This window comes from Mustelus asterias, chromosome 14 (assembly GCF_964213995.1).
Source record: "Mustelus asterias chromosome 14, sMusAst1.hap1.1, whole genome shotgun sequence".
Classification (NCBI taxonomy): domain Eukaryota; kingdom Metazoa; phylum Chordata; class Chondrichthyes; order Carcharhiniformes; family Triakidae; genus Mustelus; species Mustelus asterias.
In genome coordinates this window covers 60,256,691-60,273,373 of record NC_135814.1, presented here as the reverse complement: position 1 = coordinate 60,273,373, position 16,683 = coordinate 60,256,691, and the positions used below count along the sequence as shown (strand labels likewise).

The 16,683-nt window shown below is 42.0% G+C and overlaps 1 protein-coding gene and 1 long non-coding RNA gene across 2 annotated transcripts in view; one reads left to right on the top strand and one right to left on the bottom strand.

Annotated features, from left to right (window-relative positions):
* Positions 1-1,549, top strand: part of ccdc141 (coiled-coil domain containing 141) — a 171,768-nt gene extending 170,219 nt beyond the window's left edge. Inside the window, exon 25 of the mRNA XM_078228492.1 lies at positions 111-1,549. Within this exon, the coding sequence (XP_078084618.1) occupies positions 111-396 (286 nt within the window). The 3' untranslated portion in view covers positions 397-1,549. The remainder of the gene's footprint in view (positions 1-110) is intronic.
* Positions 1-16,683, bottom strand: part of LOC144503727 (uncharacterized) — a 43,054-nt gene that overhangs the window by 18,246 nt on the left and 8,125 nt on the right. Inside the window, exon 2 of the long non-coding RNA XR_013499553.1 lies at positions 14,772-14,886. This is a non-coding gene — a long non-coding RNA (uncharacterized LOC144503727). The remainder of the gene's footprint in view (positions 1-14,771; positions 14,887-16,683) is intronic.

The window sequence follows — 16,683 nt, the reverse complement described above, 5'->3', positions numbered from 1 at the left end:
TTTTATATAAAATTCATTTTCTAATTTTGGGCTAATTATTAAAAATAAAAATGGTATTATTAAAATGGTGCTGGACGTTGCTTGACTTAAAAATACACTCTTTACTTCAGGTACAAGAATGGACAGAAGCTGACAACAGATCAGCATTTAAAAATTTCAAACAAGGAAGGCAAACACATTCTTTTCATTGACAAGGTGTCTGATAAAGATGCTGGCATTTATGTTGTACGAGCTAAAAATTCTAATGGTACTGTCAGTTCCAGTGCTATCCTTCAAGTACAAGGTAACTGCAGTCTCAGCTGTTTCCACACTGGTGATGTAGACTGGTTCACCTGTCTTGGTTTGTTGTGTACACTGTATGTTAGCTTGTTTCTTGTGTATATGCTGTTAATCTAACCATTGCAAATATATGTTTCTGCCACCTAGCTGTCTATCACTGTCTGTTCTGCAATATCTGCACTTACCACAATCACATATTATTGTACAATTTTTCTGGCAACTTTAGTAATGTGTTTTTATTGCTGACTTTTTCAGGGATTATTTTTTCACTGTTGCTCAAAATGAATACATGGAAAATACTAATGTTATAATTTAATATTTTTCAGTGAAATAGCTCTTTAGCAATTGAACAACACTAACTTGAATGTTGTTTGTAATCAGTAACATAAATAAGAATTTAACTGTCTGATTATAGTGATAGAAGTGGAAATGAGTACAGGAACATTATTTGCAAAAGACTGAAAAAGGATAATGACTTGAAAGGCTTTTTCATTGCTATCTTTAAAATGTTCATAGAGAAACAGTTTTGAAGTTATTTACAGACAAATATGGACTCTTTAATTACAAAGGCAATTTTTGCTATTCAACATTTTTGAAATAGAGACATTGCAAAAACATGTGAAAATTGTAAATGAACGGCTGGCACAGTGGTATGGCATGCTGGCACTCGAATATGTATGATATGTGTTAATTTCATGCATGATCAGTTCTCTGTCTAAGATGTCTGTGGGGGAAGATATGGAGGAGAGACTGGGTGGTTTCCAACAGGAAAGAAGAGAGAAAATCAAAGGGCAATTGCCCTCGGTGAATACACACGATATCACAACACACTCGTGGAAAAGCACAAGGTAGCATTGGCCCGGGTTGGCCCACACTCAGTCAGAGAATATACTATTGAATTGTAAATCTAGCCGTTCGAATGGTTAAGGAAAATAGAAGTATCACACAGTTTTTTTAAAACCTTGCAGACGAAATGTGCATTGTTTTAATGATGTTTATTTGATCACAAATAAGGACTTGTTATGTTCAGTAGATCTCTACTGTTCGCAATACCTTCTCTCTCTGGATCATTTTAAAACTACGATGGGGGACTTTCAGAAGTGAATTTTCCAAAATAATTTTATATTTATTGGAACTGTGTTTTAATAATGACTTACATTTCACTATATTTTACTTGTACAATTATGCCAACAAATCACAATTTACAATGTATTGATAACACATGACTAATTATATGTCTTTCTTCGTATTACCATAAACATTTGGAATTAAGAATATTTCATTGTCATTACCTACTTTTGATTCTTCTCTATGATACAAATGAAATTCATATTGCTGTAAGTTGTACCAGTGCAGTCACACTGGCCAAGAATCACTAAGACAACAATTATATGCTGACTGAAATGCATGGAACACTATGTCTGTTGGATGACTGGACCATATTGCGGGTCACACTTGGGTCAACCACAAAGGAACATTGTGCGCACTTCCCTCCTGGCAGTTCATTTTTAAAACTAGGCAGAAAATAGGTCAGAGAGACGATTCTCTCAATATTTAACCTAATGTCCAAAGGACCAGTTGAGCACCATCTTAATGTAGTTTCATACCAAGAGTCCTGAAACAACTAGTGTGAGCCTCGCATCATTTATAGAGCCATATAATCATTTTAGTTTGCTTGGAAGTCAGGTGGACATTTGCTATGAGTTATGCTGTATTTTTCATATTAACTCATAACTGAAACCACACATACAAGTGGTATTAAAACTGCACTGTGAAACATTTGGGATCAACAGATTTTTTTACTTACTGTAATGTGTATGTACAGTATATTGGAGATGAATCAGATTCACAAGGAGATTTATATACAAGGTGGCTCCATTGTGCATGTTTTATAGCAAAACATAACCGATTAGCGATGTAGAATTTAATTATGCATTGCTAAATGTTGACAGTTTAAATATAACTTGCGTTGTGGTAAATTTGTGGCTGGTGATTCTGTGTGGTGTTAAATATATCAGAAGAAATGTAAGTGAAATAAAATGCACTCTGGAAAAATAATCATTTCTTTCAGTTAAAAATGATTGGTTAGATCAAAGAATATTTTCACAATCACAATCCAAAAAATGGAACAGTAAAAGAGCACATAAAACAAATCCCCTCAAAAACATCTTTATTATAGTGTACAGACATTAACTGCAAATGTTTGGGGCTGCAGTGGTAAATATGTGGCCCATGTATTTTAAGAGTTAATGGGAGGAATATACCCAGGCCCTTTGAATTGGGTTTGGAGGTGGGTGCGGGGAGGGAGGGGAAAACAAATTTGGTTTAAAAAAAATGCATTGGACCGGTGGAAAAGGTAAATATCAGCCTTGCTGCCCAGAAGTCAATGGAGGCCTTTAAGTGGTCAATTAATTGGGATCCACGCCATTTGGGTAGTTTGCCAGGTATACCCTGTTGGGCCTGTCTGCAGTCAGAGGAGGGGTCCCTTCTGCTCAACCACTTTGTACATCAGAGAGGGCCATATGGCAGCAGGGGCCTCCCTTGTAGTAAGACTTTTCTTCTGACCTCACGCTGACCGGATCCTCCCTCCCCAATGCCAGAGTCTTCCTGACTAGCCCTAATGAGGCCACCCCACTTGCCTGGGTTCTGGGGCCTCCAGACATGTTCACGGTGGCACTATTGGGTTTGAAGATTGGCCGGATCTTCCTGGAGCTGGGATCTTCAAGCTGAAGGCCCTAGCAATCCTAACAGCTGACAGCTAAGTGCCTGACTGGAATTTAGTCCCATCGGAGCTTTCAGAAATGACAACAGATTTATTGCCATCCCCAAGTCATTAAATTTGGCCTATCATGCCAAAAATTACTTTCCAGCCTCATTTTCCAGCACTTGATTCATTCTCTTGTAGTTATATCATTTTAAATGCATGTTTAAGTATTTTTTAAATGCATTGAGACTTTCTGCCTCTATCACTCTTTCAGACAGTGACTTCCAAATGCCATCACCCTCTGCATGAAAAAACATCTCCTTCAAGTCTTCTACCGATTACTTTAAAGCTATGCCCCTGGATAATAACCTCTTTGCTGAGGGAAATAGGTCCTTCCTATCCACTTTATCCAGACCCTTCATAATTTTATACACCTCAATTAAATCTCCCATCAGCATTCTCTATTTGAAAGAAATCAACCGCAATCCTTCCTTAAATCTAAAATCTTCCACTCCCAGCAATGCCCTTGTAAATTTCTGCTATAATTTCTCTAGTGCGATTGACCGGAATTGTATGGAGTACACTAGCTTTGGCCCAACTAGGATTTTATATAGTTCTAGTGTAACCTCCTTGTCCTCCTATTATGTGTCTCAGCGAGTAACATGTAAGCCTTCTGAACTGCCTTAACCATCTGTCTGGCTAGTTTCAGGGATCTGTGGACATGCACTTCAAAGTCATTTTGTTCCTCTGCACTTCTAAGTATCCATTTATTTGCTATTTCCTTGTCTTGTTTGCTCTCCCTAAATGCATTACCTCACACCCCTCTGGATTGAATTCCATTTGCCACATTTCTGCCGATCTCTCTCGTCCATTGATATCTCCCTGCAGTCTGCAGCCTTGTGTCATCTGAAGATGTGTTCTTCTTGATTCCTACATTTAAGCTTCAATCAAAGATTGTCTCCCACAGAAAGCCAAAAAAAAAACAAGCTGGTATGGAGCTAGTACATCAACTTCCATTGCCTCTTCATTACTGTGGCAGTAATCATTACCGCACTGAATAAATCAGAACCAAATGAGCCTTTTAATTTCTAAGAATAATGAAGTGTTTGCATAGAATTCTGCATAGAATTCTCACCTTTTGTAAATAATGGAGTTACATTGCATTTTTTCAAACAACAGGGACAAAAGCTGAATCAAAAGAGTTCCCTGTTAAATAACTCATCCAATTTGCATCCCATAGAAATGAACAGCTAAAGGATCTGCACTGCAACTTTACATTGTGATGTTGAAAATTAATCCCCAACCTTTCAAGTTGCCACTACATCCAGTGAGTGGGAGATTGTAATAGGCCTTTAAAATGGAGTTGGATGAGTTCTTGCAAATGAAATATAGCTCAACTTAGAGCATGTGTGTAGGTTTAGCTGGGTTTAGTGATACCAGTTACCAGGGTCTCTAGCCTTCCCGATTGCCTTTAGAGGTTGGAAAAACATTTTCCAGAATCATTTTCCTAAATCAAACTAAGTATTTTTTCCATTGTGTTTTGTCTTTCCCAGTCATTGTGTGACTGGTGAGGTTATGTTGCCTCCATATTATGCAAGCCTTGTTTCCTGTAATCAGTACAAAGAACCAGAAGTTTGGTCGAAGGGAAGAGTGATATTGAGAGAGGGAAGTCCAGAACCTCGAGGCATGGCAGCTGAAAGCACAGCCACCAATGACAGAGTGATTATAACTGGAATTGTACAAAATGCCAGAGATGAAGGAATGCATGAATTTCAAAAGCTTTTTAGGCTGAGTGAAGGTTAAAAAGATAGGGTTAATTTTAAAATTGCAATGTTGCTGGACAAGAATCATAAAAAATAGAAGCAAGCCATTCCACCATTCCTGTAGCATCAGAGGCTGGGATTCTGTCAGTTGATGAGGGTCTTGTCCATCAGTCGAAGAACCAGCGGGAAACCCCCATCAGCTCCATGGGGGAGGCCCGGCATAATCAAGTGCCTTCAGGTACTTAAGTAGCCAGCGTTGGGCCTACCCTGTGGGGAAAGTCCTGCAGTTTCCATTTAATCGCTGATCCATCACCAAATTACGGGGGTTCAGGGATAATTGGTGTCAATTAGCCCATTAATGAACCAGCCCACTGTAAATTAAATCCAGCCCACTGTAGGTTAGTAACCACATGAATGATGGGGCTAGTTGGGAGCATTGGAATGGTCAAGGCTAGAATTGAGAAAAGTGTGGATGAAGGTTCAGTTTATGAGATGAGACAGGGTTGGAATCAGATAATGGCATGGAGTTGGGACAAGGTAGTCGTGGTGATTAGGTTATTACATGTTTCATTTGGACCATTCGCTTACTTGTGTCATGATGACGTTCATTGAATTTTTTTGGCACTGTTAAGTCCAGCTCTGCACTGAGGCTGATGAAATGTGACACTAGTGCAGCACCAGCTGATTAGTGACTCTCAGTCGGCAGTAGAGCAGCTAAATCAGAACTTGAACTGGGAGGGCGGCACGGTAGCACAGTGGTTAGCACTGCTGCTTCACAGCTCCAGGGACCTGGGTTCGATTCCCGGCTCGGGTCACTGTCTGTGTGGAGTTTGCACATTCTCCTTGTGTCTGCGTGGGTTTCCTCCGGGTGCTCCGGTTTCCTCCCACAGTCCAAAGATGTGCGGGTTAGGTTGATTGGCCGTGCTAAAATTGCCCCTTAGTGTCGAGATGGGTAGGTTAGAGGGATTAGTGGGTAAATATGTAGGGATATGGGTGTAGGGCCTGGGTGGGATTGTGGTCGGTGTAGACTCGATGGGCCGAATGGCCTCTTTCTACACTGTAGGGTTTCTATGATTCTATGATTCTATGTTTACATCAAATTTAATTGTTTGGGCATGCATATTGTAAAAGAAATACATGGTACCCACAGTCATAAGAAACAGTTGTCCAACTTTGTCCAACATTTTTAAAGATGTGGAAAGCAAAATTTTGATTTGTGTGTTGCCGAAAAAGGTGCATTGGAAGCCAGGGGCCATGCTAGTGCGGAGCACTGTGCCTCCAGCTGCTTTTGCCACAGCACCCATGCTGTGAAGCACACTCATGCAGGTCAGCCACTCATGTGGAAGAAGCCATTGAACGAGTGCTGACATCACTGAGCCCTAGCTCAATGCCCTTTTGATGCTTTATTTGTGAACTCAGATCATACAAGCAAGAGGGATCCACCACTCGTGTTTTGTAAAGGCTCAGCAATCAATTTGCAGATAAGGCAATTTAGAATAACTTCTGCCATTGCAAAGCCTCTGGAAGTACTGTGCAGTGTTTCTGTAGATGGTGCGGTGAGTTCCTGGAGTTGACAGGGAGTGTGGCTGCATCCTCATAGAGAGGGTAGATGATTTTATGACAGCAGCAAATATTAGGGCAGTGGTGACAGTGTCCTTTGGTCAACATTACAACAGGGAGATGACCCTGCAGATAGAAAAGTTCTCCATGATACCCTCTCCAGGATAGAGCCAGATAGAGTGCCTCCTACGGAACCAATGACGTCTCTCCTCCAGTTCACCTCCACTACAATGGCCTCCAGCATCACATCTGTGAACGTGGGAGCCCTCCCTCTTGTTCTGAAGTTCCATTTTCCTCTTTAAAACTGAAACTATGGCAGTCAGCAGCAGTGTTCTGTGATTCATTGCAGCTTCCCCTGAATTGAGAAACCATTGCCATGACATTTCATCTGCTCTGTTCCTGTCCAACCTGTTTATAACCCTCTGCAACCTCTTTATGTCCTCATCACTTACTTACCCATCTAACTTTGTATCATCAGCATACTTGAATATGTTACACTCAGTCCCTAGCACTTAAGGCACTAGCACAGATTGTAAATAGCTGATGCCCACATATTAATCCTTGCAGAGCCTCATAAGTTGCAGCCTATCAACCCAATAATGTCCCTGTTATTACAACTCTCTGTACCTGTCCATTAACCAATCTTTAAACCATGCTAATACATGATCAGTCCCATGAATCCATTTCTGTATAACAATCTCTTATGTGGCAACTTATCAAATGCTTTTGCAAAATCCCAATACACTACATTCACTGGTTCCCCTTTATCCATCTTACTACTTACATCCACAAAGGTATGACAAGCACATTTTCCCTTTCATAAATCTGTGTAGAGTTGGCTCAATCATGTTATGATTTTCTATGTGCACTGTTACCATATCCCACATGGGTAGCCAAGAGCAGCGAATGCATCATAAAAAGACCTCACCTACTACCACCAACTCCACTCGCCAATCACTCGCTGCTTCCAGGTAACTCCAGCTATTTAGCTGCAGCAGACTCATCACACAAACACAATGGAACACAATCAGTCTGTCCCCTGCAGGACAAGGTTGTGTGTAACCGCTGAGAGCAGAGAAGACCTGATGGATGAAAAGTTCACTGCATCTCTTGAACTGTGTGAAGAAGATGATATTTTGGGGCCTGCTGCAAAGGAATCCATGGCATCAAGCATCACCAAGGCCATTGAGGATAATAGATTTTCCTGCAATATGATCCTTCTCAACTTCCAGCTCACACCCATTCTACTATTTGACATGATGAGCAAGCTGCTGATGGTGTGGCCATAGACCATGGAATTTCTACCCTTACCGCCTCCTACACCCAACCTTTCCCTTTTTGATTTACTATTTTCAGGCACCCAAGAATTGCTGCTTTTCCAGCCATGACAGCTGAAGAAGAAAGAGAGAGAGCAGCAGCACCACAACACTGACCTTGACTACCCATGTGGGATAAAGTAACAGTGCACATAAAAAATCATAACATGACTGAGCCGAGTCTACACATAATTGTGGAAGGCAAAATGTGTTTGTCAAATCTTTCAGAGTTTTTTGAAGATGTAGTAGTTAGATTGATAAGGGGGGAGCCAGTGAATATAGTGTCACTTCATCTGACACTTGCAGCCATCAGTTCAAATACCAGCACTGCAAGTACCTTACAGGCAAATATAGAATAGGGATCTACATGTGGTAAGTCATAAGGCATGAATGGCATCTCTTCCACAAACATTCACTCCCTCTACCACTGACACACAGCAGCAGCAGTGTGTACAATCTACAAGATACGCTACTGGAACTCACCAAGGGTCCTTAGGCAGCACCTTCCAAACCCACAACCACTATGATCTCAAGGGACAAGGGCAGCCAATACATGGGAATACCATCAGCTGAAAATTATTTTCCAAGCCACTCAAAACCCTAACTTGGAAATATATTGACACACATCTATCACTTCCTTTAGCGTCAATTTCTCATCTTTTAATAGATTTTCTCTCACCGAGGGGTCTCACATGCCAAAAACTAATCTATCTGTAATCAAGTCATTTTTAGCTGTCCAAATATACATGATTATGCAAGCTTATTACTGCTATCACGTACTGTTCAATGGGTTTCGTATGCACCATGTTCTCTAGTGTTGAAAACATAGCGTTCATACATAACATTCACTTGAGGTTCAAAGTGTTCATTCAAAGCTTTCAAAATCTCTGTTGTCTTTTTTCTTTGCTCATTGGTTAGATTTATGGTGGAATATACATTGTAGCAGTATTAGAAGTATGGCTACTCTTATCAGGTCAGGCTTGTTAACTAAGTCTGTTGCAACCCCATAGTTTTGCCAATCTAAATGAAAAAACTGCCAATTTTGCCACGTATCACATTTCATATCTACTGGAGCTGGGATTGAAAAATTTACTGCAGCCATTTTATTCAGTATTCGTTTGCAGCCTTTGGGATGTATTTGCTTTCCTTTTGTCCTTTTGTGCATATTTTTCCATTCTCTCTTTTTTCTTAGCTTTCTGCAGATTTTAAACTTTTCTATGTGCCTTTCTTCGCTGTGTCTTCGCTGTAGTCAGCATTTTGTTTGCAGTCATTTTCCTTTGTCCTTGTCTCAGGAGCTTTTTTGCACATTTGAACCTTTCAGTGTGCTTGAATCCTCAGTGTCTTATCTGCAGCATTTGCAGGATTCAAAAATCTGGTTTATCCCCACTTCTGAACACCATGTTTCATGTATAAGGACCGCAGTACTTCATCAGTGCTGTCAGATGTGACATGTAGGCATTTCAAAACCCAAACACTAAGTCTGATGACATGCTAGTCTTCAGATTGCATCCAAGCCAATGCAAAGGGTAACCTCATTGTAGAAAAATAAATTCGAAGGCACTTCATACGGCCAAAAGAAAAGAAAATGGTTGCAGAGCCACATATTAGAGGGAATGATCAAAAGTATGATCATAGAGTTGGGGTTTAAGAAAGGTCTTTTGAAGTAGATGGAAAGATTTAGGGAGGGAATTCTAGAATGTGAAGCTTAGGCTGAAAAGAATATACCCAGACTGAGAGTTTGGGATGTGTGGGCGGCTTGCACTATTGGCAGACGTTAGATAGTGAAGGATATGGCCATGTACATACAGATTTAAAGACAATAGAATTTTAAAGTTTGGGTGAGGTACATTGAATCAAAGCAGGACAGTAAATAATGTTGAATGGGGACTTGGGGGTGTGGGATAGGATATGGTTAACAGAACTTTTACATGAACTAAAACTTCCAGGAAGTGGAGCATGGAGACCAGCCAGCAAAGCATTCGAATAGTCAACTTTTGAAAGAATAAAGGCATGAATGAGAAAATGCCACAATAAGGCTGAACTGGAGGCAGAAATGAATGATGTTATGGAGATACAAATAAAGTCTTTGTGATGGTGAGAATACGGCTTTGATTTATTTTTGTAATGCTTAGTTGGAGGAAATTGTTGCTCATGGTGGCAGTGGCTAGCATTGCTGCCTCACAGCGTCAGAGACCCGGGTTCAATTCCCAGCTTGGGTCACCGTCTGTATGGAGTTTGCAGTTTTTCCTCCCACAGTCCAAAGATGTGCAGGTTAGGTGAATTGGCCATGCTGAATTCTCCCTCCGTGCACCCGAACAGGCGTGGGAGTGTGGCGACTAGGGGATTTTCACAGTAACTTCATTGCAGTGTTAATGTAAACCTACTTGTGACTAATAAATAAACTTTAAAATTGAGCAGTCTGAGCTCTGAGAGTCAAGGAGAGATTGAAAGAAGGAGTAGAAAAGATGACAGAGTGTTTTCAGTGTTCATGTGGAAGCTGGTGTATGTTTGAAATCATCAAAGGGCAGCAAGAGATGAGGAGGGGCTATAGATGGGAGGATTCTAGAAGTTATGATGAGTGGGTGGGACTTTGCTGGGCATGCTCTGGCTCTGATTGGATAAGTAGGAGTGAAATCAAAAGGGAAGCCGACTGAGCTGACCAATGGAGAAGACAAGCCCTTGGAAAACCAAATAGTTATTTTGTGGGAAGGAGTTTCCTCGCCTTTGCATCCAAAGAACATTCATTCCTTGGTGCAAAGGTGACAGAAATTTGCTTCATAGTGCCTCAATGTATTTGCATTACCTTGGAATTTCCATTGCTTGTCTTGCCTCTTCTCGAAGTGATGGTGCAGAGGTAGGAAGAGAAGCCATTGCTGGAGTGTTTCTGGCTTTATTGGATAAGTAGGAGTAGAATCAAAGAAGGGAAGCCTACAGAGCTCAAATATGGGGAAGGTAACTATTTAAAGCAAACTTGTTAAAAGAAAGGTACATTTTGGTTGCAACAGGTGCTGCAAGTGGCTAGGAAAAGAGAATCATAGCTGTTAGAAGAGAATGCATCAAGATTTTCAGATGTAGCATTGGAGGCCTTGATGCAAGAAGTGAAAAGAAGAAGAGCTGACCTCAATCCACAGGGGGCCAAGGATGCCCTTCAGACAAACTCTGAGAAGGCAACGGGAGCATAGCCCATTGTGGTTAATGCAAGTAGCCTCAACAACCTGATGCAGTGCTGCAAGAGGCTTAATGGCCCCACACTGTGGAAAAGATCAATAGATGATAACTATAACTGAATATAACTTATAACTGAAGTACTAACCTCACACATTGCTTACAAACTATTTTATCAATCATACTTCACAATCACAGTTTCACATCATTTCTAACGAATTTGATTGAATTTTCTGAGGAGGGGCTAGGTGTGCATACGTGGGAAATGCAGCTGATGTATCTACATCAACATGAGATCCAGAGCAATTTGGCAAATTGGATCCAAAATTGGCTGAGTGGCAGGAGGCTGACTGTTTTTGTGCCCAGTGGCGTATTGCAGGGATTGGTGCTGGGTGCCTTGCTGTTTGTAATCTACATGAATGATCTGGATGTGAATTTGGGAGATGTGATTAGTAAGTTTGCAGATAGCACGAAAATTAGTGATGTGGCAAATAGCAAAGAGAAAAGTCTTGGTTTACAGGGTGATCTAGACGGGCTGATCAGATGGGCAGAAGAGTGGCAAATGGAATTTAACTCTAAAAAAGTGTGAAGTGATGCATTTTGGGAGGACCAAGAAGGCAAAAGAATGCTCAATGAACGATAGGATGCTAGGAAGTACAGAGGATTGGATGTCAACAGCCTTCTGCCAATTCTGGTGCAGCCCCTGGGGTACTACACAGAAGCATTAGGACATGCAACAGCAGAAGACAAGCGCAAAGGGAATACGTAAGAGTAATTAGTCAACTTTTGGATTTTGCTTTATAAATTTGGTTTGGAATATTTATTTTGTGGTGGCTTTTATTTTTATCATTGTGGTCAGGAGAATGCTGTGTGTGTCAGTGACAGAGGAATGGTAAAGTGTCTATTGATGAATGAGGATTAGGAGTTGCGTTCATTGATACCGCAGGCCATTCCTCCTTTTCCTTCATGATGGTGAGCTCCTGAAGCATGCATGTAGATCACCTACAAATCTTAATATGCACTCTCTTGAATACTACAGGGTCCCTTCAGAGCCCTCCAAGCAGCAGGAGTATTGTTCCAACATGCTAATGGTTTCTCGATCATGTGACATGTGGCTGCACGGCTTTCATTATACACATAGGTCTGGATTTTCATTCCCACGGCCAGGAAATTTCCCAGTTCATTGCATCAATCTCAGGGAAACAGACCCAGAATGGCAGGATCTGTGATCTGACTGATGGGATGGGAAGGATGCTGAATGGAATCAGGCCGCCATCCCCAGATGCAGGTAGGAGGTGGACATGAGGGCTGCCAAGTGCCTGTTGGGTAGCTAAAAGGCCAGCCTTGGTATTCTGAACTTGCCCCAATTGTTTTCTTAACCATTAGGCTCTCTAGTCCTCACCCCTCATTCCGTAACCCATTTCCCATGCCTATAGATGTCAACCTGTGCCAACACACAACCATCACCCACCCTCAATGGTCTCTCATACTCTCCATGCCAACCCATGCTCCCACCCCCCCCCCCATAGTTCCTTATAACCCCTATGCCAACTTAGTGCTAAATCATGCCCCACCCACCACTCTTTGCCCTCACACCCTCCATGTCAACTCACCCAGTATCCATCATGGGCAGACCTCAGGAGCAATGCTAAGATGAAATAAAATAAAGTTCTAAATATCTATTCCACACTTCACTACATTAAAAACTCTAATTCATGAAAGCCAATTCAAGACATTTAGATCCCTCAAATACTTAATCCCATATTAAAAAAACAGGTGTATTCATAACATCCCATCAAAGGCAGCTAAGCATTTATAACCTCTTTGAGCGGCCAATCAAACTACGAACTTACAACCCCACCCTTTCCCACTGTGATGATAATTGGTTGTAGAAAGCAGTTAAGCATTAATAATGCTATAATATCACATAGGGTTATGGAAACAAAAAGCCACTGAAACTGCTAAAACAGTTTTTTCAACTCTCACCTACAAAGGCAGTTTGTTTTCATTTTTTGAAGGCTTGGCTATTTAAATAACTTGACAGATTGAGGGTTCTATATACTTTATCCTCCCTTCATGAGTATTTACTCCTTGCTCTAAAGGTACAAACCCTCACAATTTGGGGTAAGGTCCTCGCTGCAACAAAAATAGGGTCTGTTTCATCTCAGCACTGAATTTAAATGGTTCTGCTAGCTTTGGGTTTCCCACATCTGGGTGTCACATCCCATCCCCATTTCCATCTCCCCGTCTCCCCACCTCCCCCTTGCACGGAAATTTGTTTTTGCCAGACATGAGGGGCAGGGTTTTGGATCTGGGAAGTTCATTGCCATTTTGGATACTTCACAGAGCATCCATGAGTCTGCAAATATCCAGCCCATATTGTCCACACATGCTTGATGATGCACTGGAGTCATAAACTAGCTGATCAGCAGATAGCATTTGTCACTAAGTAACTATCCTCCGGTTTGCCCTGGTGGCTCAAATACGTAAAGTGGACTGCCACAGAATGAAGGCAACGTGATTGCTGCCAGAGTACCAAGCAATGACCTACATGATATTCTGAGTATCTTTGTCCACCAGCAGGACATTGAGTGAGTGAAATTCCTTTTGGCTGTGGTACACCTCAAAATTGATATACAGAGTGACATGTATCCAGTTAATGTCAGCCTGCACTAAGAGGAAATCTATGATCTTGGTGGCCACTCATGCATGTTCCACCTGTTTCTCTCTGGTAAGAGAGAATAGAATGGAATGCTTTCCAAATAAAGCCTCAGTGCCCTCCCTAGAGCAACAGTGCATACTGAATTGGCTGTCGCAAGTAACAACTGTTCCAGCTTGAAAGGAGTCCGATGCATAATAGTATAGGGTCATGATCATGTTTATAGCCTTTGGCAATGCAGTCCTTGCCCTGTTTTGAGGTTGAGGTCATGGCAGGAGTGGGTGCTGGGTTGCAGGGAGTACCTCCTTGGTGAAATGGAGACTTCTCAGACATTGTTCTTCACTGAGGTTCAGTTAGAGAGTTGCTCCCTCAACATCTGCGAGGATACGGACTGTTGCTCAGACTCCTCATCCCCTCTTCCTCACCCCACTTTGAACAGCCTGTCCTCCTTTACCGTGAGCATATCTAAGAGCAAATGTTTTGCCCAGGCTTAGCACAATGGGTTAACAAAATTGAGACTCATGATAAATGAGGATTCGTGTCAGCTTGGATAATAAATATGGTTTGAAGATAGAAAACAGCAGGGTCTGGACCTGATGGAAGCCAGTGGTGTTTCCTGAGTGTCAGTGCTGGGATTGTTGCTTTTTTTAGCAATAGAGACTAAAAGACAAAGTTCTAAAGTGTGTCAAGGACAAAGTGACCTGGAGGTGCATGTGCATAGATCTTTGAAGATGTCAGAATATATTGAGGGAGTAGTTAGCAAAGCATGTAGAATGTTGTCCTTCATAAATAAAGGCATTGGATAGTAACATCTGAGCTCCAGCTCCAGGACAGTATAACAGGGGATACACCACTTATGCGCTGGGAAATCATTTTGCATCCTCAGATGTTTCCAGTGAGTTTTGCACGGCAGTTGCAACTGCAATCTTCCAATAGGCAATTGCCCTGAACTGGGAACCATGTGATTTAAATCACAATCTTCAGATGGTTCCATCTCTCTTACATCAATAGTTCCCCATAAAAAGTTAGAAGAATTAAAACCACTTCTAGTTTTTGGGTGACTATTGTACAGACCAATACCAACACCCCCACGAGACTCCCCTGACAACCATCCCCACGTGATTCCCCTATCCCCCAACTAACATGCCCCATGGGTCTCTCCACACAACACCAGTCACGGCCTGATGAGCCTCCCCACCCAACCCAACCCTAACCCATTGACAGCCCCCTGAGTGCCCACCTTCCCTAACCCACTAAATTCTGATCATTTACTTGAGAAACCTACTTTCCCCCTGGCTTGTAAGTTCCTGAAACTTTAATCCTACCTGATTTATGGCAGTCCGTGCAGTAAAACAGGAGGTGTGACTTTCTTGCATCCAGCTCTGAAGTCCACGACGGACCACTCCAGGAAGGCATTACCCTGCACTGTTCTTGCCTGGCCTGAATCAAAAGGTTGGGTCAGAAAAGAATAGAAAGTTTTCAAAGTAAAATTGTAAGAGAGATAATCCAACTCTGATTGCCACCCATTAAGTGCAAGTGCAGGAAAGTTATTCTGAACCTGTATGAAGCTCTTGTTACGCCACAATGAGAGCATGCATTTAGTTGCAATTACCACTCTTAATAAGGATGTGAATGAGGGTCCTTGACAGGGTGCAGAGGAAACTTACCAGAATAGTTCCAGGGATGGAGGATTATAGCTATGAGGTTAAGGTGGAGAAGCTGGGGCTGTTCTCCTTGGAAACAAGGAGTTTATGGGGAGATTTGATAGATGTGTACAAGATTGCAACAGGTTTAATGAGATAGACAAAGAAAAACTGTTTCAATTAGTTGATAATAGAAGGACTGGGGGGCACAGATTTAAGATTTTGGGAAAGAGAAGGAAGGGAAGAGTGTAATCCCAAAGGAAATAGGAAAGGTACTTGAAGGATTTATGGAGATAGAGTGGAGGAATGGGATTGATTGGATTGTTCTCCAGAGAGTTGGCATGGACTTGATTAGCCAGTGACCCCTGTCTGGCTGTGACTCTTTGATTTTGCAACTCCCTTTAGACTATAGAAACTTTAAATAACAGTTCAAACTCCCAAGCTCCTCTATAAACTCAGCAACAGCCGAAAGAAATAAATCAGCAACAGACCTGAAAGTAGCTGATGATCCCTTTAAATAGTGCGGGTGAGGGCGTGCTTCCTACTACTGAACACATATTCAGCTGTGCAAGGTTACGAGAAGGCATCAGCTGGCATGTTGCATTCCAAAAGGGCACCACTGGTGTCAAATCAGCATTACATGCTGTTTGACATCATTATTTCCCTACTTTGCATACTCCTGGCTCATTGTCCCTGCACCCGCAACAATGCCCAACTCAAGATGGTCCAGCATTGCCCATGTCATCTGTGTGCGTATGCATCAAGGACGCAATTTGGCAAAAAGAATGGTAACTCTAGAACTGATAAAAACAATTGCTAAACAACCAATTTTGATTGCAGCACTAACCTATCACTGCTGAGTATGAGTGCAAGTAGCCAGATCAATCTTTAATGCGATGGTGAGATGATGCGAGTGTGGGATTGGTGGACGGTATAGACAACCTGAAGAATTCTCCCAGATGGGCTGGATTTTACTAGTCCTCTGGATCTAGTCGAGGAGGCATTGGCAGCCAATAAAACATAAGAAAGTGAGGGGTGGCATTATCCTCATCTTCCTGCCATCAGACCATTTTTCAGCAGTGGGGAAGCTGGCAATGGTCCTCCTGCCCAGAGGGAAATTGAGGGAAGTTACATTTCTTTTCAATCTATTCTTTCAAGCGATATGAACGTCTGTGGCTCAGCCAGCATTTATTGTCCATCCAGGTGCTGGTGAGCTGTTTCCTTCAATCATTGTAGTCCATGTGGTGTAGGTACACCCACAGTACTATCAGTGAGGGAATTCCAGGGATAGTGAAGGAACAGTGAAATATTTCCAAGTCAGGATGGTGTGTGGCTTGGAGGCAGTGGCATTTCTTTGCATCTGCTGTCCTTGTCCTTCTCGATGGTATTGGTCACGGGTTTGGAAGGCGCTTTTGAAGTATGCTTGACAAGTTGCTGCAGGATGTCTTGCGTATGGTACACACTGCTGCCACTGTGTTGGTGATGGAGGGAGTGAATGTTTAAGGTGGTAAGTGGGGTGCCAATCAACGGCCAATTAAGGGCCTTTCCCACCTCTACTGGCATTTAGCATGTAGTAGGAGGCTCTCTGCAATAT